Genomic DNA, 24306 nt, shown 5'->3' on the forward strand with positions numbered 1-24306 from the left:
TTTATTTTAATCCAGGATGCATCTGTGCCCCTAAATAAATCGCCCCCAGTCTAATTATGTACAACATATTCCAGATGACTTCTACGAGATGGGGAGCAATGAGTTACTGCTAACTTCTTTTCTGATTATAGTGGTGCTTATCTTCTGTGCATGTGTAGCCAGGCTAAGTTATCTGTCTGTGGGGTTTCTGATCATTGTTGAGGGCTGAGAATTAATGGAGGGCTGGCTACTCACATGTGGTGAGAGAACTGTGAGAAAATTGTTTCCAGAATATATGGAGCACACTCCGTTCACTCCGGGAACAATTCTTCCAGTTGTGTAGATAGGGGATAACATGCTGAGATGGAAAAAGTTAGTCTGTCTATTTACTAACTTACTCTGTCGTTTTGCATCCAACCTGAAATGTAAACCAGGTAAAAAGAACTGTGAAACCTAAGTGTTCTCCTCTGTAGTAAGTGCCATAAGTGGTGCACACAGTACAGGCACAAAATATGGCGTTCGGCAGGTAAGGAAGCTGGCTGCATATGTGCAGCTATAATTTGTCCTTCTGTGGTGGTGCAGATCTACACATCTCTATAGCTTGCTGTATACTAGCTTTTGCAGTTTATTGCACAGCCCCTTACCCTTTCTGTGCTTAGGTTGAGTATCGGGGCTTATTTCCTTCACAATTAATCTGCCTTTGCGTGTTCACATGGAGTGCCAGTGCCATGGCCCCCCCGATGAGCACACTTGTCTCCATGTCTGTTGTAACAGGCTGCCCCCTCATTGTTGGCTGCTCATAAACACAAGAGGGAGAGAAGGTGCGGGAAATGGTGCAATTCATTTCAACAATCTTTTCTCTAACACTAGCATATGAAAATCTAGTCTTAAGGGGGGTTTCAAACACAGCTTTTTGTGCCAGTTTTTCATTATTATTATAATTTTTTTTTTTTTTTTTTTCCCCAACCCAGAAGTGAATTTCACGTTCCTTTTCAGTCAACTTCTGGCAAAGGCTAAAGGATAAAATGCCTTGTGTAAAACCCCCTAAATTTGTGTCTTTGTTTTTACGATTTATAGATATCTTGACTCTTGCTCCCCCATACCAAGAATACAGTCACCTACTGCTGAGCAGATGCAAGAATCAATAACTCATGTTCAAATATTTGAAAAATACTTTTATTTAACAAACCGTATGAAAATGTAGTGATTTTCCCAATATCTGAAAACATAAAAAACTAAAAAATGTAAGTAATTAAGAGTAAAATTAAAAAAAACAAGTAAAATTTACTATCTTTTTGTAAATATTTCTGAATAAAAATATTTTAGCTTGATGAAGTTCTACAGACATTCCCCCAAAGAAATGTCCCATCTGTACCTGCAATGGACGGAGCATATTGAGGGGCTAAAGCCTCATCACTTTACATTATTTAAGAACTAAAGTCTTAAGGAGGAGATTAACAACTCAGACATGTAATACAGGTATATCTTGTCTTTGATATTGAATGTAAACACAGATCGGATTAAAAGGCTATGTCCAAATCCAAAAGTTATGCCCTATTCACAGGATAGATGATAATAGGCTGATCAGTGGGAGTCTGATCACTGATCCAGAGAACAGAGGAAAATTGTCTTCTGAATAAATGGAGTGCAGCCAGTGCTACATTGATTCTGTATGGAGCTTCCGAACATTGCCAGATAGATCAGTGAAGGTCCCAGCGATCACCCCCTGCCAAACAGCATGTTATGCCCTATCTTGCAGGTTGGCGATAACTTGTATGGAATACCCCTTTAAGTAACATGTTTTTCTAAATCAGGTTTACTTTAATGGTAAGTATAATTGGTAATAAGGGCCACAGTAAAACAACTACGCAGGACTGAACAACAATAAGTTTCTATTCAGGAGCTTTTAATTGCAGAACTAATATGGGCATAAAATCTGCTGGAATAGATTTACACGGTGACGATTCAAGGCATGTTGGGGAAGATTTATCAAAACCTGGTGGAGGAAAAGTGGACCAGTTGCCCATAGCAACCAATCAGATTGCTTCTTTAATTTATTAAAAGGCCTGTGAAAAATAAAAGAAGCGATCTGATTGGTTGCTATGGGCACCTGGTCAACTTTTCCTCTGCATAGGATTTGATAAATCTCCCCCATTATCTTACAAAGATGTTAAGGAAAACTTTCTCTGGTAAACCCATTCCCTTGGGGATGAATTGCGTCTATAAGCACGCCTCTGCTTTCTCTCCCCTCTCACAGCATACAGCTACACAGACATAAACTGCAGCTGCATCTCCCTTCTCTGATGGGTTCAGAGGTTTCTAAACATTTACATTGACTCTGCAGGCAGGAAAGAGAAGATCCCACTTTAACAATAACATAAATAAGAAAGAGGGCAACATTCATGTTCCTTGAATCATTGTTTGCAATCCTTTCCAGTTTTTGGCCCATATATGTTCTATGTGTGAACAAAGCCTTAGTGATAATATAAGTGTGAGACTAAACAATCATTGCTTATTATCAGAGATTACTTAACTGTTATCTCAGTCCTTCACCTGTTATCCTACTGCAATAAGACTTTGACACAGGTAAAAAACAAACAGCAAAAAAAAAAAAAAGTAAGACTATTCCCATTATCTTATTAAACTACACTTCATTCCTATCATTTACTGACAGCCTCTGGTCATGGTGTCAGATGGCTGTAATACAGTTCTATGCAAACATTTTATATTGCGTGCTAATAATTGAATTGGCTTACAACAAAACAGGAAGGCTATGATTAAAGGCTTAGATTGACAAAGGGATTCCATACTTTGTTGTAATAGATAATTCTGTCTACTTACAAATCATCCTCTTAAGCACAGACAGAATCGTGTGTGACAATTTCTTATTTTACATTGGTCCAATAAAAAAAAAAAAAAAAAGGAATGAAAAATTAAAGGGGTTGTCTGGGGAAAAAAACTACTTTTGTATGGTGTCAAGCATTATAATATAGCAACTTACTAATGTTATTAGTCTTTTATATCAGCTGTGGTGTCTTCCCCTGTTCCCCTGTAAGCTTTGATGTCACGTCATTCTGAATGCAGAGAGCTCCTTCCTTAATGTCAGCACAGGACTAGACCAGTGATATGAAGGGGAGCTAGTATTACAGCTCATTAGATTTAGGACTCAGTAGATAAGGCAGCAGGAAACCCATTCTGAAAGAAATTACTGTGACAGAGAAAGGCTTCCTGCTGCCTTATCTAATTAGTCATAAATCTAATGATTACAACCAGCTCCCCTCTTTACATCAATGGTCTCTTCCCGTGCTGACAGGAGTGGAGGGGGTAGGAGCAATGAAGCTCTCAGCATTCAGAGCCTGTGATGTCAAGTCACAGCTTACAAAGCAGACAGCACAGCTGATATTGAAAATCTATTAAGTTGCTTTATTATACTTTTTGACACCCAACACACTTTTCTTTTCACAGACAATACCTTGGATCTCTTACATCATCAATGTCCATGATTCTCTAAAATTAGGTTGTTTTAAGACATATAAAATCTTGCGGCCTTTCATTATGTTTACTTCCTCTTCCTCTTTTCTTCTTTATTATACCGAGGACTAAACAACATGGTGAGCAGGATGAGAACAGGAATCACCAAGTATGGGGCGTATACAGATACTAGAGTCAAACGATCCTGCTGGGTTGGAGAATCTACTTGGCTTGTTTTTGGGAAATCACCATAAAGAAGATGGGCAAGAATGGCCAACACTGTAGTAGCTACATGAGAGGAATAGACAATGGCAGGAATCCTGATCCAGCGACATCCCCCTTAAAAACAAAAGGAGCAAAAAGAAAAAATGTGTCCTCTCTGATAATGAAGAGTATTACACAAGCTTCATCAGTCCAAAGGCAGAGCATTGTTACTGAAGGTCTGCAGCTCAATGAGCAGAGTAGAAAGAAGTCATGGACACAGTGATTAGGGGTTTTTAAATGCATTTTAAAGGCTCATAAACACTTAAAACAGTGTTTCCCAAACGGCACCTCCAGTGGTTGTGGTAGTGTTGCAGCTGGAGGCACCCTCGTTGGGAAACACTGACTAAGGCTGCTTTCACACTATAAAAATACCTCCGTTATAAACGCCCATTATAAAAACCCTGGAAATTGGCCATGCATGCACTATTTCTCCCGTTACTATCGTCCGTCACAAAATAATGGCCGTTATTAATAATGGGCGAAAAAGGGTTAAAACGGCTATTAGAAAAATCCCATAGACTATAATGGGATTTTCTATCGGCCGTTTAACTGCCGTTTTTCAAGATTTTTATGACGGACGTTCGTTACAAATGAATTTTTATAGTGTGAAAGGGGCCTTAAATAATTATATGAGGAAAACATATGAAACTTTCTGACATACGTAGTAAATAAAATATCTTTGTGCAGCTCACTGGACTGTAAACTAGTAGGCAAACTACATACTATATTAGGGTCTGTATGTAAACAAGGCTGTTCTTGTTGCACAAGAATCACTTAATATTGCAAAGTTATTATTTTACAGAATAAAGAGGTTATCCAGCTTTTCATCCAGATAGGCAATCAACATTAGGAATTCAAAAAGTAATGTTCTTTTTTCTAACTCAGTTTACTAATATGGTGGAAAAAAATGTTAGTAGGGGCTACAGTAAAACATTGCTGTAAATCAATACAGCCATCTAAGTTGCATTGATATATATTATGGCCCAGATTTATCAAACTGTGTGAGAGAAAAAGTGGAGGGATTTCCCCACAGCAACCAATCACAGCTCAGCTTTCACTTTACCTCAGATAGTTAGCTGATCTGTGATTGGTCGCTGTGGGAAAATCACTCCACTTTTTCTCTCACACAACACTGGGCCTATGTTTCCATTCAAGAACCTTTAAGTAAAGAAATAATATGGACATAAAATGTGCTGGTGTAATGCCTTAGTTTTACCTTAGCCATACAGACAGTGACTGGGATTCCAGAAATCACACAGTAAGAAAAAAGGGCTGGCGACAATGAATAATGCACACCAACACATGTACATATGATAATACATTCAAAAAAGGGAAAAGGGGGAAACAACCACCATTAAAAACACTTAAAACCACACGTAAATACACAGAGCATAGGAATGGAATCCTACCTCAACCCCCTAAGCTCATGCTCAATAGCGTGTAAGGTGAGGACAGTCCCATACACATATAGATAGAAAAAGACGCCAGAACCTCTAATAGTTGAATAAATGCAAATGGACAATAATAACCCCAAAGAAACATTATATATGTATAGTGTCCAGTGCAAAAAATGACAATAAATAATGGTGAATATAAATATACCCACAAATAAGTAATAAATATGTGCACGTGTCAAATATGACCACATCAATGTTAAAAAAAATATGTACTATAAACCTAATACCAATAGCACTAGAAATATCACCTGATAACGAAATCCCTAAAAGTAAGAACACAATGTATACTCAAGTACGAGCTCTGGCATCAAGATGACATAAAGATAAGTGAGGTGACAGGACGGCTACACCAGGAGATAGGGGGACAGCTTTCCCCACGCGTTCCGCCATCCACTGCGGTGGCTTCCTCAGGAGTACCACGCTATTGAGCATGAGCTTAGGGGGTTGAGGTAGGATTCCATTCCTATGCTCTATGTATTTACGTGTGGTTTTAAGTGTTTTTAATGGTGGTTGTTTCCCCCTTTTCCCTTTGTTTATGTGAATACAATTGAATTTTAATTAGGGATCGACCGACTATCGGTATGGCCGATAATCACGATTTTAGGCATTATCGGTATCGGCAATTACCTTGCCGATGATGCCCCGCCCCCGCCCACACCGCACCGCGACCGCCCCCCCCCCCCCCCCCCCCCGGATTTTTGCCCATACCGCTATACCGGTCGGGCCCCTCCCCCACCCTCCGAGTCAATAAAAAAAATTCAACTTACCCGTAATGGGGGTGGTCCGGGCCATCCATCCTTCCTGTAGTGTCCGGCGGCATTCCGGGCGGAGGGTGAACCGGTCCGGGCTGTCCTTCTCTGGGGGGTCCTCTTCTCCACTCCGGGCAGGCTCCGGCCTAGTACGCTGCATAGACGCCGCTACGCCATGACGTCAGGTGCGTCGCTGCACAGCGGCGTCTATGCAGCGTTACTAGGCCGGAGCCTGCCCGGAGTGGAGAAGAGGACCCCCGGAGAAGAAGGACAGCCTGGACCGGTTCACCCTCCACCCGGAATGCCGCAGGACACTACAGGAAGGATGGATGGCCCGGACCACCCTCCCCGGACGGTCCCTGCAGCAACTGGGAAGGTGAGTCAGGGTTCTGGGATGGACAGGGGTCTGTATAATATACTATACATACAGTAGGCCCTCCAGCTGTTGCAAAACTACAACTCCCAGCATGCCCGGACAGCCAACAGCTGTCCGAGCATGCTGCGAGTAGTAGTTTTGCAACAGCTGGAGGCACCCATAGGCGCGGTTCGGCGCGGCGGGGGGAGCGGTGGCGGTGATAGGTCTCAGGCCGGGGGAGAGAAGGCCTGGGGGAGAGACAGGCCGGGGGAGAGAAGCGGGTGGTGGCGACGGTCTATGGCACCGCAAAAACCACTGCAGTGCATTGATTTAAAGCGCCCGCTTTAAATCAATGATCTGCAGCGGTGTCGCGGGGGGATAAATAGCCGATAACTTATACCGGAATATCGGTATAAGTTATCAGCTATCGGCCCTAACCTCCACCGATTATCGGTATCGGCCCTAAAAAACCGATATCGGTCGATCCCTATTTATTATCATATGTACATGTGTTGGTGTGTACTACTCATGGTGGACAGCCCTTTTCTCTTGCTGTGTGATTGTTATTTATTCACATCTGAACCACTGACTGATACTCACCTTTAAGGAAAGCATACGCAGCCACGGGGAAGAACGGTAACTGCAAAATGGCTTCACAGTATACAAAACTCTTAAACCAGGGAGGGGGGTCCAGCATCAGATGGTCTTTAAAGGTGACACAGTACCATTTCATCAAGTCCAGCAGCTGAAGGACACAAGAGGGAACAGCAAGTGTTAATATGGGCAGACACGTAGCCAATGGGGGGCAGGAATAGGGTGCAAATCCACAAAGCCATACAAGGCAGGAAGTGCCCCAAACCACACAAGTATTACACCTTACCATGGGCTCTTAAAGGGGTACTCCGGTGAAAAACTTTTTTTTTTTTTTTTTATCAACTGGTGCCAGAAAGTTAAACAGATTTGTAAATTACTTCTATTAAAAAAATCTTAATCCTTCCTGTACTTATTAGCTGCTGAATACTACAGCGGAAAATCTTAATCCTTCCTGTACTTATTAGCTGCTGAATACTACAGCGGAAATTCTTTTCTTTTTGAAACACAGAACTGTATGCTGACATCATGACCACAGTGCTCTCTGCTGACATCTCTGTCCATTTTAGGAACTGTCCAGAACAGCATATGTTTGCTACGGGGATTTCCTTTTACTCTGGACAGTTCTTAAAATGGACAGAGATGTCAGCAGAGAGCACTGTGCTCATGATATCAGCAGCGAGCTCTGTGTTCCAAACGGAAAAGAATTTCCACTGTAGTATTCAGCAGCTAATAAGTACAGGAAGGATTAATATTTTTTTAATAGAAGTAATTTACAAATCTGTTTAACTTTCTGGCACCAGTTGATTTAAAAAAAAATAAAATAAAAAAAAGTTTTTCACTGGAGTACCCCTTTAATTCATACGTCATATCAAGGCAAAAATGGACTGAGGAACCATGGGAAACTGCATGAGGTAAATGCTGTAAGAAATGGGGTCATAGTGGATAACCTCTACCTGGCTTCAGTCTGTCCCTTTTAAGATGTCATGTGACCTATCAATTATGACATCACATTTCACCAGAGTATACAATGTGCGTAAAGAAGAAATAAAGCATATCCGCACTCACCGCCGGGTTAGGCTGTCGGAGCTCCTATATGGAGAGTCACACCGGACCGTAGCTGCAGAGACGTTGTAGTGCTTAGAGGCTATAACCGGTTATTTCGCGCATTCACGCTTCGTTCGGCCAGCCGCGAATGCGCGAAATAACCGGATATAGCCTCTGAGCACTACAACGTCTCTGCAGCTACGGTCCGGTGTGACTCCATATAGGAGCTCCGACAGCCTAACCCGGCGGTGAGTGCGGATATGCTTTATTTCTTCTTTACGCACATTGTATACTATTCTATTTTTCGTTTATATCCTAGCACCACCGCCCAGGCTTTCCTTCATATGTTTGGTGTCGCTGAGCTACATCTGTTTGGCTTTCAGTATTAACCCCTGAGATTCACACTAGCATTTGGTGCCTTCCTACCGTACACGTCTATCCACATTAGTTTCACCAGAGTATATTCACACACAGCAGACGTGCCCAAATTATTATTATTTTTTTTGCAACTATCCCATTCATTTGAATGGGGTTTGCAACAAAAAAAATTCTACGCTGCAAAGACAACCCCATGCATATGAATGAAAATGAATATTGGGTATGTTCACCTGGGCACAAAAAGTGTATGCCCGGCGCGATTCTGCTCAGTCGTGGGAATCACGGGGGCGGAGCTTTAGCGCTGACATGTTTCTTCTTTTTAACAATTATCTCTGGCTCCCATTGAAGTCAATGGGAGCAGAGGTTTTAGGAAGGGACAATGCAGTTTTAGATGGAAATTGGCGCGTTTTCTGTGTCCAAAACAAAATGTTCATTTGCCCTTCTCAAACTACATTTACATGGAAAACCTTTCTGCCTTATGTGAACACACCCTAAGAAGCCAGATAGGTGATGCGCCATTTGGCTACAACTGCGGTCGTGCAGCCAATGACCATTATGTGCTCTCCAAACAATGGACTGCGAGATGTTGCAAAACTACAACTCTCAGCATGCCTGGACAGCCGTTGGCTGTCCAGGCATGCTGGGAGTTGTAGTTTTGCAACAGCTAGCGATTCACAGTATGGAAAGCGCTGCTCTAGGTGGATCGTGCTGCGTCGTAGCTAAGGAATGTAAATGGGGTCATCCTTTGGCCCACAAGTGGCTACAACCGTGAGCCCAAAGTCTGAAGAATGCCATTGGGTTTTAGCGACTTGTGGGTCACAGCTTGTCCCCATTTACTTCCCTTAGCTACAGCACAAGATCCGTGACCATTGGGTGCATCACCCTTCTTGTGGCCATAATAGCCACATAGCCTCAGCCTTATTGGCTGGGTTGGCCATACTGTTTTCAATCCGTTTTTCTAAAGAAAACCATATGGCAAAAAAACGGATGGAACAGTATGGGAAAAAGTAAGCCATATGCGTTTTTAAACAGTTTACTGTTTTTAAAAGTGCATACAGTTCCGTCAGTTTTTATAGAAAAAAAAACCATACGTTTTTGAAAATTTTGTCCATTTTTAATGGGAGGGGGATGCAAATGCGCGTGTGCTAAGTAAAAACGTATACGTTTTTCCTGTATGGAACCGTATACATGTGCGTTTCCCATTGACGTCCATGTTAAAAAAAACGTATGCGGTTGCAGTACGGTTTTTAAACCGGAGACAAAATCGTAGTCAACCACGGTTTTGACTCCGGTTTAAAAACCGTACTACAACCGCATACGTTTTTTTTATACATTGTATACGGTTCCATACGGGACAAACTTATACGTTTTTACTTTGCACATGCGCATTTGAATCCTAAAGTCCCCACCCAAGACCCCTCCCATTAAAAATGGACAAATTTTCAAAAACGTATGGGTTTTTTTTCTATAAAAACTGACGGAACTGTATGCAGTTTAAAAACAGTATACTGTTTAAAAACGCATACGGTTTACTTTTCACCCATACTGTTCCACCCGTTTTTTGCCATACGGTTTTCTTTAGAAAAACGGATTGAAAACAGTATGGCACAAACGTGATGTGAACCCAGCCTTACCCTATTGAAGGGACACAGCCTCTGTTCATGGTAGTGATCCCAGCCCCCATTACTGCACTGTGTGAATGGGGATGATCTGTCAGACACTATGATCAATTATTGGGGGGATCCAGCACAATGTACATGGGTCACCCCCGGTATACACACCTGCTGCGGGAACCAGCTGTCGGGGAGCACGGCCTGTAGATCCACCAGCAGGGTGATGGGAATATGGGAGAAGAAGTAAAAGAAGAACACCCACTCCAGCAGCCGGGTCACCGCCATAATGTCCGACCAGGAAGCAGCGCTAAACTGGGGAGACACCGAGCTGTCACCGCTCACAGCAGACACCCGGCCCCGCCCATGTCTCACAGCCGGCCAATCACAGCGCGCCGCATCACATCACATGACACCTGGAGGAATAGACGAACGTGCATTTTTTCTTGAGGGTAAAGACAATAGACGCCAGTAGGGGGCGGTCAGGAGGGGCGTCTGCGTGTGGGGATCTGTAATAGCAAATGATGTCTTTGTTGCCCATAGCAAACTGCTCTGGTAAAATGAAGGCTACGTTCTGATTGGCTGATACGGGCGGTAAAGGCTATTTAACGAATAATGTTTGCTGATCTTCCCTACTGTAACATATAGGTGCACACTATGGTCACCATCTTCTAATAGTCTTTCAGGGAAAACGTAGGTGGAAATGTTGCGCCATACATAGAGTATCCTCATATATAGAGTGCCCCATACATAGAGTGCTCCCATATATACAGTGTCCTATACATAGAGTGCCCCATACATAGAGTGCTCCCATATATACAGTGTCCTATACATAGAGTGCTCCCATATATACAGTGTCCTATACATAGAGTGCGCCATACATAGAGTATCCTCATATATAGAGTGCCCCATACATAGAGTGCTCCCATATATACAGTGTCCTATACATAGAGTGCCCCATACATAGAGTATCCTCATATATAGAGTGCCCCATACATAGAGTGCTCCCATATATACAGTGTCCTATACATAGAGTGCCCCATACATAGAGTGCTCCCATATATACAGTGTCCTATACATAGAGTGCCCCATACATAGAGTGCTCCCATATATACAGTGTCCTATACATAGAGTGCTCCCATATATACAGTGTCCTATACATAGAGTGCGCCATACATAGAGTATCCTCATATATAGAGTGCCCCATACATAGAGTATTCTCATATATAGAGTGCCCCATACATAGAGTGCTCCCATATATACAGTGTCCTATACATAGAGTGCTCCCATATATACAGTGTCCTATACATAGAGTGCGCCATACATAGAGTATCCTCATATATAGAGTGCCCCATACATAGAGTATCCTCATATATAGAGTGCCCCATACATAGAGTGCTCCCATATATACAGTGTCCTATACATAGAGTGCCCCATACATAGAGTATCCTCATATATAGAGTGCCCCATACATAGAGTGCTCCCATATATACAGTGTCCTATACATAGAGTGCCCCATACATAGAGTGCTCCCATATATACAGTGTCCTATACATAGAGTGCCCCATACATAGAGTGCTCCCATATATACAGTGTCCTATACATAGAGTGCTCCCATATATACAGTGTCCTATACATAGAGTGCGCCATACATAGAGTATCCTCATATATAGAGTGCCCCATACATAGAGTATTCTCATATATAGAGTGCCCTATACATAGAGTGCTCCCATATATACAGTGTCCTATACATAGAGTGCGCCATACATAGAGTATCCTCATATATAGAGTGCCCTATACATAGAGTGCTCCCATATATACAGTGTCCTATACATAGAGTGCCCCATACATAGAGTGCTCCCATATATACAGTGTCCTATACATAGAGTGCGCCATACATAGAGTATCCTCATATATAGAGTGCCCCATACATAGAGTGCTCCCATATATACAGTGTCCTATACATAGAGTGCTCCATGCATAGAGTATCCTCATATATAGAGTGCTCCATGCATAGAGTGCTCCCATATATACAGTGTCCTATACATAGAGTGCACCATACATAGAGTATCCTCATATATAGAGTGCCCCATACATAGAGTGCTCCCATATATACAGTGTCCTATACATAGAGTGCGCCATACATAGAGTATCCTCATATTTAGAGTGCTCCCATATATACAGTGTCCTATACATAGAGTGCTCCATACATAGAGTATCCTCATATATAGAGTCCTCCCATATATACAGTGTCCTATACATAGAGTGCTCCATACATAGAGTATCCTCATATATAGAGTGCTCCCATATATACAGTGTCCTGTACATAGAGTGCGCCATACATAGAGTATCCTCATATATAGAGTGCCCCATACATAGAGTGCTCCCATATATACAGTGTCCTATACATAGAGTGCACCATACATAGAGTATCCTCATATATAGAGTGCTCCATGCATAGAGTGCTCCCATATATACAGTGTCCTATACATAGAGTGCACCATACATAGAGTATCCTCATATATAGAGTGCTCCATGCATAGAGTGCTCCCATATATACAGTGTCGTATACATAGAGTGCACCATACATAGAGTATCCTCATATATAGAGTGCCCCATACATAGAGTGCTCCCATATATACAGTGTCCTATACATAGAGTGCGCCATACATAGAGTATCCTCATATTTAGAGTGCCCCATACATAGAGTGCTCCCATATACAGTGTCCTATACATAGAGTGCGCCATACATAGAGTATCGTCATATATAGAGTGCTCCATGCATAGAGTGCTCCCATATATACAGTTTCCTATACATAGAGTGCTCCCATATATACAGTGTCCTATACATAGAGTGCGCCATACATAGAGTATCCTCATATATAGAGTGCTCCATGCATAGAGTGCTCCCATATATACAGTGTCCTATACATAGAGTGCACCATACATAGAGTATCCTCATATATAGAGTGCCCCATACATAGAGTGCTCCCATATATACAGTGTCCTATACATAGAGTGCACCATACATAGAGTATCCTCATATATAGAGTGCTCCCATATATACAGTGTCCTATACATAGAGTGCTCCATACATAGAGTATCCTCATATATAGAGTGCTCCCATATATACAGTGTCCTATACATAGAGTGCTCCATACATAGAGTATCCTCATATATAGAGTGCTCCCATATATACAGTGTCCTATACATAGAGTGCGCCATACATAGAGTATCCTCATATATAGAGTGCCCCATACATAGAGTGCTCCCATATATACAGTGTCCTATACATAGAGTGCACCATACATAGAGTATCCTCATATATAGAGTGCTCCATGCATAGAGTGCTCCCATATATACAGTGTCCTATACATAGAGTGCACCATACATAGAGTATCCTCATATATAGAGTGCTCCATGCATAGAGTGCTCCCATACAGTGTCCTATACATAGAGTGCACCATACATAGAGTATCCTCATATACAGAGTGCCCCATACATAGAGTGCTCCCATATATACGGTGTCCTATACATAGAGTGCGCCATACATAGAGTATCCTCATATTTAGAGTGCCCCATACATAGAGTGCTCCCATATACAGTGTCCTATACATAGAGTGCGCCATACATAGAGTATCGTCATATATAGAGTGCTCCATGCATAGTGTGCTCCCATATATACAGTTTCCTATACATAGAGTGCTCCCATATATACAGTGTCCTATACATAGAGTGCGCCATACATAGAGTATCCTCATATATAGAGTGCCCCATACATAGAGTGCTCCCATATATACGGTGTCCTATACATAGAGTGCGCCATACATAGAGTATCCTCATATTTAGAGTGCCCCATACATAGAGTGCTCCCATATACAGTGTCCTATACATAGAGTGCGCCATACATAGAGTATCGTCATATATAGAGTGCTCCATGCATAGTGTGCTCCCATATATACAGTTTCCTATACATAGAGTGCTCCCATATATACAGTGTCCTATACATAGAGTGCACCATACATAGAGTATCCTCATACATAGAGTGCACTCATACAAAGAGTAACCCCACATATAGAGGCTCCGATACATAGAGTGCTCCCATATATAGAGTGCCCCATGCATAGAGTACCCTCATATATAGAGTGCACCCAAAGAGTAACCCCATATATAGAGGCTCCTATACATAGAGTGCTCCCATATATAGAGTGCCCCATGCATAGAGTACCCTCATATATAGAGTGCACCCAAAGAGTAACCCCATATATAGAGTGCTCCCATACATAGAGTGCTCCCATATATACAGTGCCCCATACATAGAGTGCCCAATACATAGAGTACCCCCATACATAGAATGCACCCATACAGAGTGCTCCATACATAGAGTAACCCCATATATAGAGGCTCCCATACATAGAGTGCTTCCATATATACAGTGTCCCATACATAGAGTGCCCAATACATAGAGTACCCCCATACATAGAATGCACCCAGAGTGCTCCATACATAGAGTAACCCCATATATAGAGGCTCCCATACATAGAGTGCTCCCATATATACAGGGTCCATACAAAGAGTGTCTCAAACATAGTGTGCCCCTTATATAAAAGGCCCCCATACATAAGGGTCATTAAAAAAAATCTCAGTACTCCAATGTGTCTCCTTCAAGATGGCAGCTGCTACTTGAATGACCCCCTTTTCTAACAATATTTGGGAACTGTTCCATTTGGCTCAGTTCACATTTAGTAAATTTCACTGTAGGTCAATGGCTAGGTGTTGCTGGGCATTAGTCGCCTTACAGACCAGCAGCTTATTATGGCTCCACTTATAAGAGGAAAGCATGAGGGAGGAGTGAACAGAGCCCTAGTTGCGTCTGCGGTAAACTTATTGGCCCTTTTGGTTTTTCATATTTTTTTGGGTTGCAAAAAATCAAAGCAATGTACAGTGAAATCTATTCAAAAGACCAACTTTTAAAAAATCTGGTCTGGCTAAAGGAGTGGTCTTCTCAAAGAAGGTGGACTGAAAACCAGTCACACAAACTCTGGTCTGGCTAAGGGTCTGGCCTGGCTAAGGGGATGGACCTTCTTTGAGAAGACCACGCCCATAGAAAACTATGGTCTTCTCAAAGAGAATTTACTGCTTAATGAAGTACAGTTATTATGGTCCACATAGAGTTTAGTCAAAAGTCGCCCACTGACTTGGATGGGACTGGCTGTCTGATTTCTGGGGTGAACTCGAGACTCTGCAGATGATATCAGGGGAAAAAGGATCGGACATTCTGGAATTCAACTGCCCAATCCTAATATTCTTGGAGAGATAAGCCACCTTCAGGGCTGCCTGACCGCAGCAGTGATTGGCTGAATGGCAATTGAAGTATTTATACCCAGTACCTGGATTAGGAGAACACCGGAGACCAGGAGCAGCGCCATTGGAGGCTGTGGGGGGGGGGGAGCAAGGAAGGTTTATACAGTTTTGACTTTGTTTTGTTTTTTTATAGCAGACAATCTGGGCATCTTTATAAAACAAAAAAAAACACTTTTCGAGTACTCCTTTAAGTAACCAATAATTAAGTGCAGAACCAGTAACTTTACGATCGGCAACATGGGGGAATTTTTCCTAGGGACAGTTTGGGTATGTTGCGCTGGGGTATGACTTACCATGTGGCTGGCTTGTAGGGATACATTTTTTATTATGTTCCTTATAGATTTGTAGAGTAGAGTACTTCCATAAGCAATGCTTGGGTTTACTGCTTGTAATACCTCATGATGCACCTTGTCCTGGCATTGTTCATCTGTGAGATCTGTATAGATATTATAATATACATCTGTTTGTGACCGGAAGCTTAATACCACGGGGGAGATTTATCAAAACCTGTCAGGACAAAAAAAATACTGAGTTGTCCATAGCAACCAGATAACTTCTTTCATTCCTGAAAAGGCCTCTGAAAAATAAAAGAAGCGATCTGATTGGTTGCTATGGGCAACTCAACAACTTTTCCTATAGACAATTTATGATAAATCTCCCCCTATTTTTTGTGTGTTTTATACTGCTGTCTGAGCCTACACTTGAGGGGTTTAGTTTTTACATCCTGTGGCAGCCTTTGGGTTATTCACATGTCATGTTTCTCAAGCTTGAATTCCACTTTTTTGGGGGAAAAACGCCAATAAAAACGCCAATTCTGCCGCATGGTTTTTTTTCGGCCAAAAAACGCTGCGGCCAGATGTTAGCTGTAAATCAATGAGAAATCGCTAAATTCTTATTCCACTTGGCGTTTTTCTCTTTGGCGTTTTTTTAATCCTTTTGGCATTTTTCACTCTTTTTTTGTGCTTTTTTTGTGAAATGGTTGGTAAATGCAGCATGTCAATCCACTGGCGTTTTTTTTGTCAAAATCGTGGCTTTTTTCTCCCATAGAAGTCTATGGGAGTGAAAAAACGGCAAGAAAAACGATATGTGGGTTTTAACTTTGGCGTATAGAGCGGCCGCATCTTTACATTATACAGCCAGTGTCAGGAGTGATACCCACTGTGATCTTTCCTTAACTGCAGGTACTTTACTCCCAACATGGAGTACACTCTGCCTCATGCTGGGAGCTGTAGTACCTGCATTAATAGACAGATCGCATCATGTGTCAGAAGTTACACTCGCTGCGATCTGTCTATTAATGCAAGTAGAGAAAATAGAGAAAAATAGAGAAAAAAAAAGTGAAACACACACACTTTATTAAAAAATAATAAAAATGTTGTTATAAAATATATACATTTTGTTTAATATTTTTTTTTCCATCACTGCTGCATCCTTTTTATTTATTTATTTTTGGTACCCAACAAATTTTGGGTACCAAAAAAAACTGCCAAGGTGCAATTTCCACACAAGTGAAAAAACGCCAGATGCAGGACATTGCACTGGTGTTTTTTCAGGGGTTTTTTTAATCCCAAAAAACGCAGCACAAAAAACCAAGTGGAATCCTAGCCTCAGGGGGTGAAAACCAAGTTGATAACTAGATTACATCCTAGATCTGAATGAATGAACTAATTATATGAAATATTTTCTTCTTTACATAGTTGAATGTGCTGACAACAAAATCACACAAAAATTATCAATGTAAATCAAATTTATCAACCTATGGAGGTCTGGATATGGAGTCACACTCAAAATGAAAGTGGAAAACCACACTACAGGCTGATCCAACTTTGATGTCATGTCCTTTAAAACAAGTCAAAATGAGGCTCAGTAATGTGTGTGGCCTCCACGTGCCTGTATGACCACCCTACAATGCCTGGACATGCTCCTGATGGTGACGGATGGTCTCCGGAGGGATGTCCTCCCCGACCTGGACTAAAGAATCCGCCAACTCCTGGACAGTCTGTAGTACAACATGGTGTTGGTGGATGGAGCGAGACATGATGTCCCAGGTGTGCTCAATTGAATTCAGGTCTGGGGAACAGGCAGGCCAGTCCATAGTATCAATACCTTCCTCTAGCAGGAACTGCTGACACACTCCAGCCACATGAGGTCTAGCATTGTCTTGCATTAGGAGGAACCCAGGGCCAACCGCACCAGCATATGGTCTCACAAGGAGTCTGAGCATCTCATCTCAGTACCTAATGGCAGTCAGGCTACCTCTGGCAAGCACATGGAGGGCTGTGCGACCCCCCCTCAAAGAAATGCCACCCCACACCATTACTGACCCACCGCCAAACCTGTCATGCTGGAGGATGTTGCAGGAAGCAGAACATTCTCCACTGCGTCTCCAGACTCTGTCACGTCTGTCACATGTGCTCAGTGTGAACCTGCTTTCATCTGTAAAAAGCACAGGGCGCCAGTGGCAAATTTGCCAATCTTGGTGTTCTTTGGCAAACGCCAAACGTCCTGCACAGTGTTGGGCTGTAAGTACAACCCCCACCTCTGGACGTTGGGCCCTCATACCACCCTTATGGAGTCTGTTTCTGACTGTTTGAGTGGACACATGCATGTTTGTTGGCTTGCTGGAGGTCATTTTGCAGGGCTCTGGTAGTGCTCCTCCTGCTCCTCCTTGCACAAAGGCGGAGGTAGCGGTCCTGCTGCTGGGTTGTTGCCCTCCTACGGACTCCTCCATGTCTCCTGATGTACTGGCCTGTCTGCTAGTAGCGCCTCCATGCTCTGGACACTACGCTGACAGACACAGCAAACCTTCTTGCCACAGCTTGCATTGATGTGCCATCCTGGATGAACTGCACTACCTGAGCCACTTGTGTGGGTTGTAGACTCCGTCTCATGCGAACACTAGAGTGAAAGCATCGCCAGCATTCAAAAGTGACCAAAACATCAGCCAGGAAGCATAGGAACTGAGAAGTAGTCTGTGGTCACCACCTGCAGAACCCCTCCTTTATTGGGGGTGTCTTGCTAATTGCCTATAATTTCTACCTGTAGTCTGTTCCATTTGCACAACAGCATGTGAAATTGATTGTCAATCAGTGTTGCTTCCTGAGTGGACAGTGTGATTTCACAGAAGTGTGATTGACTTGGAGTTACATTGTGTAAGTGTTCCCTTTATTTTTTTGAGCAGTGTATACCTCTGCCTACTCTGTGCACTCAGAGAATAACTCCACAATACAATGCACATTGGGGGAGATTTATCAAAACCTGTCCAGAGAAATAGTTCCCCATAGCAACCGATCATCTCGCTTCTTTCATTTTGGAGGCCTTGTTAAAAATGAAGGAAGCAAGCTGATTGGTTGCTATGGGTGACTGGGAAACTTTTCCTTTGCACAGGTTTATATAAATCTCCCCCCATTGTCCATACCATAGTCTTCCTTTTGCCATTTTTTTTACACAAAATTCATAAGGCTGTTGTAAGAAACCATAGGGACATGAACATATAGGTCTACAGAGTTCACAATGCCATACAATGCAAATAGGTAACATAGTAACAAGCTGTGTGTGTGCGTATTAAAAATAAAAAAAAATACACATTTCCCATGAATCTGTATGTCAGCATGCAGTCATTTCAAGGTTATTGATTTTACCAGGCCTGGAGATAGCGTTGTCAAAGCTCAGGATACAGGTCACGGTCAAAGCCTGGACTTTGGCTTCCCAATACAGTCTATTGTGCTGTTAATGATTTGTGAGGATTCATGCATGTTGGTGACTCAGTAAAACTCTCTCTAAATGTATGAAATCCTTTATTCTGATACCTAGAGATAAAAACGAATATTTATTTGATTGACTATTTTAGGTGGACAGTCCTACAGTCTGAAACCAAATCTGGCAGTTCAGCCCCCCCAAAAAAGTAGTCCTGCTTTTATTGTTTCCCAAATGCTCCACATACCTGACTATCAGTGTAACCGGAGAGCATTAAAAGTGGAATTACATTTTTGCAGAAAAAAATGTAATGAGTGCTGAGCCTTAAGCTTTGGCTTTGGACTATACTGCTTTAGTTTTCCTCTCCCATAATTAGAGCCTTAAAGGTAAATGCTGACACAGCATAAATATTTGTAGGTAGGTTACTTTTACATTGACTAAAAAGAGAATGAGGGAATAAAAGAAAAGAGGACAGCGCCTCGTGTGATACCGTAAATAAAGTGAACCCAAGTGGATCCCCCAACAGGGTGTGCTCTCACCTGGTGACCCTCTTGAGGGTTAAGCGTGTCTCCCCTTTTGAGGGGTATTTGTTGGTGTCCGTGCTGCAGCCGAAAGTGCCTAGACCGGTGTCCTGTGCAGGAACCCGTTAGGTGCTTGGATGAGGAAGGAGAAAAAGAAGGCCCTTGCATCTGGCGCTGCTCAGTCCAAAGATGGTTCAGGGAAGACGTAGGTTACATTAAAATAGTTTATTTAAATATAATAATAAAACTATTTTAAAAAGCATGCAGGCAATTACGTGTTTCGGGATCAGCATATCCCTTCTTCAGATTTCAGATGTATATAGGAAAAATAAAAATGGACATTAAATAGACAGCAAATGGGCGCCAAAGAAGATATTCCAGGTCAGAGGGCATGTGGCACGCCCTCTGACCTGGAATATCTTCTTTGGCGCCCATTTGCTATTTGATGTCTATTTAATGTCCATTTTTATTTTTCCTATATACATCTGAAATCTGAAGAAGGAATATGCTGATCCCGAAATGCGTCATTGCCTGCATGCTTTTTAAAATAGTTTTATTATTATATTTAAATAAACTATTTTAATGTAACCTACGTCTTCCCTGAACCATCTTTGGACCGAGCAGCGCCGGATGCAAGGGCCTTCTTTTTCTCCTTCCTCATCCACTTTTACATTGAATCTCACAGTGTTTGTCTGGCATGCACAGGGTGCTATGATAGAAGAAAGAAGAAAAACAATAAAAACTTATTTTTGAATCCAGCAAACCACAACATATTCCAACATATTCCAAAATGCTACTTTTTGCCTTAGTTGAGTAATAGGGGCCTATGAATAAATCTGCTGAATATGCTGGGGGTTTTCACTTGTGGTATATGCAGTGAACACAGAGTGAGATTAGCCTTATACAGGCTCACACTATGGGAAATTTATCAAAACCTGTCCAGAGGAATAGTTGCTGAGTTGCCCATATGCCGGCCGCAGTGAAGTCCCGAGCGCTTTATGACTCGCCGACCACCAGCAACCAGGAAGAGGATCGTGGTGGAGACCGGAGACGGTTACCGGAGGCCACAGAGGAGCGGAGGAAGGTATGTACATCTTTATTTTTTTTCTGCCAGCAGTATGGAGGACAATTTTTATATTCTGGAGTTCTCCTTTAAAGTCTGCTTTTTTGGTAAGCTTTGATAGATGCTAGCACTGACCCTGCCTATTTGGAGTCAATAGAGGACCCTTACTGAGGACCATGCTTTGCCAGGCAGAGAAAGCTACTGCTTCAAAGAACAATTCTCATTTTGTAGCAGGTAGTCGCCCAGATTTACTATTGCAAACAGAAGTCTGGCACAATTCGCACCATAAACTTTGGGGGCTGCACAGCCCTCCATGTTCTTGCCAGTGGTAGCCTGACTGACATTAGGTACCGAGATGAGATCCTTAGACCCCTTGAGAGACCATATGCTGATGCGGTTGGCCCTGGGTTTCTCCTAATGCAAGACAATGCTAGACCTCATGTGGCTGGAGTGTGTCAGCAGTTCCTGCAAAAGGAAGGCATTAATGCTATGGACTGGTCCACCCGTTCCCCAGACCTGAATCCGATTGAGCACATCTGGGACATTATGTCTTGCTCCATCCACCAATGCCCTGTAGCACCACAGACTGTCCAGAAGTTGGCAGATGCTTTAGTCCAGGTCTGGGACGCCACCTCATCAGGACCATGCCCAGGTGTTGTAGGGAGGTCATACGGGCACGTGGAGGCCACACACACTACTGAGCCTCATTTTGACTTGTTTTAAGGACCTTACATAAAAGTTGGATCAGCCTTTAGTGTGGTTTTCCACTGAGTGTGTCTCCATATCCAGACCTCCATGGGTTGATAAATTTGATTTCCATTGATCATTTTTGTGTGATTTTGTTGTCAGCACATTCAACTATGTAAAGACGAGAGTATTTCATACGATTAGTTCATTTATTCAGATCTAGGATATGTTAGCTTTATTTTTTTTAACAGTATATGTAATGACCTTTGTTTATTATTCTATGTACTTATTTGTATCTTTACTGTCGAAAATATTGTGTAATATTATGTCTGATACTTGTCTTTGTTTGTACCCCATAATTGTAAGCGCTGCGGAATCTGTAGGCGCTATATAAATAAATAAATAAAATAAAAATATCTGTTTTAAAGAAAAATTCTGTAATAAACAGTTGAAAAAAAAAGAGGGGAGTGGCTCGGTTGGTCAGTGTTAAAAAGTGGGCATGGTTTACAGGAAGCCGCGGTGGAAACCCATTGAAGTCAATTGGGCTTGAATTTCAGCAGAATTCTGTGTTCTGAGAACACAAAAATTCCACCTCAATTCCGTTGGAATTCAGTCGGAATTCCATCATTTCATTTGTGCGGATTTGCGGAAACTCCGCCGTGTGTAGTCTGTAGCCATGGAGACACGATGATTTGGAGAGTGGCTGTAGGCAACCAAACTTTTTAAAGTTGATTCTTATTTTATATGTTTAAATGGTTCTATAAAGTCAACACCCTTAATCTATGTGCACGAGCACCCATCTGTAAAGCGGAACACTGAGTAATATATTATAGGTATATACTGTAGAACATGTTTTGTCACAAATATCTAAAATGAGAGAAAAACTTACACAACAGAACTGTGCTGCGAGAAGTACGAGATAACATTTGGAATGCAATATAGGCAAAGGATCTTTTATCAAACATAGTAAAAATGTGATTTACAAGCCGATTAATAGTTAATACCCTTCCCGTCATGTGTTTACTTACAGACCTGTTCAGACACAATAAGCCTCTGACAGGCAAATCGTATTTCTCCTATTATACTAATGCAATGTGAATACTTAACTACTACGATACAGATACAGTGGTCCCTCAAGTTACAATATTAATTGGTTCCAGGACGACCATTGTATGTTGAAACCATTGTATGTTGAGACCAGAACTCTATGGAAACCTGGTAATTGGTTCTGAAGCCCCAAAATGTCATCCAAAAATAGGAAAAAGTGAGGATTAAAGAAAAATAAGTAGATAACTAATATAGATAAAGCAAATCCTTACATATAAAAGTAAGAAAGATCTGCTGGGAGCTGTAAATTACTGTCTATGTCAGTGTTTCCCAACCAGGGTGTGTCCAGCTATTGCAAAACTACAACTCCCAGCATGCCCGGACAGCAGTTGGCTGTCCGGGCATGCTGGGAGTTGTAGTTTTGCAACAGCTGGAGGCACCCTGGTTGGGAAACAATGGTTTATTAACACCAAAAAAGAGAAAAACCAACCTACTGTAAAAAGTAAGTGGGAGTGCACTTGCTAAATAGGAACGCCGAAAACGTGTACCAAACAGTGCACACAAAAACATGAAATCATTATTCATCCATATACTTTATTAAATTCACAAAGTTTAAAACATACATAGAAAAGTGCAGAATGCATAAAAAAGGCACTGAATCACTATGGAAAGGCAGGTATAAGTCATATAGCAGAGTAATCACATAAATAGATGGCAATAGGGGTTATAAATGCAAGGGAACCTCAGTATAAGACTATGACGAACATAAGTCAATTGAAAGAAAACAAAGCCCAATGCCCAATCAAGAATGCCAGACCATACCTACCAACCCCAACGATCGTTTCGCTTCTAAAGTGCTTCCTCAGGGGGTGTGGCTATCCTATAAAACAGCCTACCTTATATCTAGCCAAACATCCACTCACATGCATCCATCCACTCACATGCATCCACTGATTCTCATCAATCCTCACTAAAGGTAATTAACTTGTCTAAACACTCACTTTCTGAAGTACAACTTGGGGTACTGAAACTTGCCCTTTCTTTTTCCCCAACATCTAGCGTTGACATTTTTGTCACAATCAAGGACTTACATTTATTTGCAAGAAAATTGATTTTCAAGAAACTTTTTCATCATAACACGTCTGCTTCCATTTGCACTACAAGGGAGGATATTACCACTCTACAGGCTTTGGAGGATCTGCATATCGAGAGCAATCCTCGTGATAATGATTGGTTTCCACCAACATTGATCCCCAAGTCAGGTAAATTTCCTTCACTAACACTGAATTCTAATGTCGACCTGTTTGTCCAAGTGGTCTCCAAGGAAATTGAGAATATGTCAGTGAACTATAATTTTAACAACTGCAGGCTATTAAGGAATTAAGATCTTTGCCTGACGTTGTGATCAAACCTTCGGACAAGGGGGGTAATATTGTGATATGGCCGACCCCCTCTATGAAAAGGAGGCGTTTAAACAATTACGTGATCCCAACTGTTACCGTAAACTGACGTATAATCCCACCATTAAATTCCAGGCAGAATTAAAGGAAATTCTGATCACAGCACAATCACAAGGTATTATTACTGAGAAGGAAGTCGAGTATCTGCAGGTTCCTCATCCGACAGTGGCAACACTGTATCTCTTACCTAAAATTCATAAACACCCTACATCACCACCGGGAAGACCCATTGTGTCAAGTCGCAATAACATCTGCGATAGAATATGCAAATTAGTCGACTATATCCTTAGACAAATGGTTTATGTGTTACCATCTTATCTTAAAGATACGACTGACGCCCTTAGACGTCTAGAGGGACTTCATCTGGATCCTGACATGTTGATTGTAACCTGTGATGTTGAATCTCTTTACACATCGATTCGCCACGAGGACGGCATTCGAGCTGTTAGATCTTCCTTTCTGATGTCGAATTTCACTGGAGATATTGGTGAGTTTATTACTAATCTACTATCTTTTGCTCTTACCCACAATTATTTTAATTTCCGCCAATCCATCTACCTCCAAACA

General features: G+C 41.9%; 1 protein-coding gene and 1 long non-coding RNA gene across 2 annotated transcripts; one reads left to right on the forward strand and one right to left on the reverse strand.

Annotated features, from left to right (window-relative positions):
- TMEM97 (transmembrane protein 97) lies at positions 1–10287 on the reverse strand. Its single transcript, XM_056558474.1, has 3 exons — positions 10073–10287; positions 6876–7020; positions 1–3789 (listed from the first exon to the last, which is right to left on the reverse strand). Exons 1-3 carry the CDS (start codon positions 10187–10189, stop codon positions 3539–3541), a joined length of 513 nt encoding a protein of 170 aa, XP_056414449.1. The 5' UTR covers positions 10190–10287; the 3' UTR covers positions 1–3538.
- Positions 10288–10390: 103 nt separating this feature from the next.
- Positions 10391–24266, forward strand: LOC130356660 (uncharacterized). The gene is made up of 3 exons (XR_008888960.1): positions 10391–10495; positions 23339–23541; positions 24065–24266. It is a non-coding gene; the product is annotated as an uncharacterized LOC130356660 (long non-coding RNA).
- The last annotated feature ends 40 nt before the right edge of the window (positions 24267–24306 follow it).

Source organism: Hyla sarda, chromosome 2 (genome assembly GCF_029499605.1).
Source record: "Hyla sarda isolate aHylSar1 chromosome 2, aHylSar1.hap1, whole genome shotgun sequence".
Taxonomy (NCBI): Eukaryota; Metazoa; Chordata; class Amphibia; order Anura; family Hylidae; genus Hyla; species Hyla sarda.

What these genes read in the sequence shown, in the direction of transcription:
- TMEM97 (XM_056558474.1), bottom strand. Translation starts at nt 10,189, where the DNA reads ATGGCGGTGACCCGGCTGCTGGAGTGGGTGTTCTTCTTTTACTTCTTC. An exon ending in ACAGCTGGTTCCCGCAGCAG is followed by an intron (nt 7,021 to 10,072) that starts GTGTGTATACCG and finishes TGTGTCCTTCAG; the next exon opens with CTGCTGGACTTGATGAAATG. An exon ending in TGCGTATGCTTTCCTTAAAG is followed by an intron (nt 3,790 to 6,875) that starts GTGAGTATCAGT and finishes TTTGTTTTTAAG; the next exon opens with GGGGATGTCGCTGGATCAGG.